This window comes from Austrofundulus limnaeus, unplaced genomic scaffold (assembly GCF_001266775.1).
Source record: "Austrofundulus limnaeus strain Quisiro unplaced genomic scaffold, Austrofundulus_limnaeus-1.0 Scaffold4145, whole genome shotgun sequence".
NCBI classification, from domain to species: Eukaryota; Metazoa; Chordata; class Actinopteri; order Cyprinodontiformes; family Rivulidae; genus Austrofundulus; species Austrofundulus limnaeus.
The window spans coordinates 1811-2832 of record NW_013956547.1 but is presented as its reverse complement, the minus strand read 5'-3'; the positions used below and the strand labels follow the sequence as shown (position 1 = coordinate 2832).

At 49.9% G+C, this 1022-nt stretch overlaps 1 protein-coding gene across 1 annotated transcript in view; it reads right to left on the bottom strand.

The window, feature by feature from the left end:
- Positions 1 to 123: 123 nt before the first annotated feature.
- Positions 124 to 1022, bottom strand: part of cyb5a (cytochrome b5 type A (microsomal)) — a gene marked incomplete at its 5' end in the record, with an annotated part of 2458 nt that continues 1559 nt past the window's right edge. The window contains 1 exon segment of the mRNA XM_014000775.1: positions 124 to 793. Within this exon segment, the coding sequence (XP_013856229.1) occupies positions 709 to 793 (85 nt within the window).

Here is a 1022-nt window from a genome sequence, read left to right as displayed (position 1 = left end):
GATTTATGTTGTCAGGTGTCCACCAGGAGGCGCTGCAGCAGCCTGTAAATATCCACCTGCTGACCTTTGACCTGACCCGTTAACTCAGGAAAACCATCAGGTCAGACTGGGATCAAAACAAAATCAAGGATTGAATCAGCTTTATTGCATGAAGAAGCAGCTGCACTGTTACAGTCGGACCGGGTCTGGTTCTGGACTGGACCAGCAGAACCACTCAGGTCCACGACTCAGAAAAGGCACATTTAGATCCTGCTGCAGGTCCAGAGCTGAGTCCACCCTCCGGACCAGAGGCCGACTGGACCTTCCCTCTGAGGTGCCGACCCTCTGGAGCAGAACCGGAGCAGAACCGGAGCAGAACCGGAGCAGAACCGGAGCAGATGGTAGAACTCTGCTGACTCTAATCTATAAACTGGCTCACATTCAGATATAAAAAGAAGTAATCACAGGTCCAGTGCAGGGTCAGATCAAACACAAACATTCAGAATGACTTCATTACAATAATGCCACGTGATTGGTTGGCTAAACAAGGTGAAATGAATTCTGGGTATTTCAGGACGCAGCGTAGAGCTGCTGGTCCCAGACCAGACACAGGTTAAAGTCTTGTTGGTCCCAAGCAGAGCGTCTGGTCTAGAAACACGCTGTACGCTGGGCGGAGCCAAGGTGCCGCTGTCGCCTGGTGATGACATCACAGCGGCACGCCTGATGACATCAGTCGGTATCTGAGATGAAGATACGGTACACCAGCGTGACGATGGCAGCTACCAGGGCGGGAATCACCAGGTTAGACCACCAGCTGCAAGACAAGAGCCACAGAGGTCACTAACCTGCTAACCAGCTAAACCATTACCAAGCTAACCTGCTAACCAGCTAAACCATTACCAAGCTAACCTGCTAACCAACCTGCTAACCAGCTAAACCATTACCAAGCTAACCTGCTAACCAGCTAAACAATTACCAAGCTAACCTGCTAACCAGCTAAACAATTATTAAACCTGATAACCATCCTGCTAACTAGCTAAACA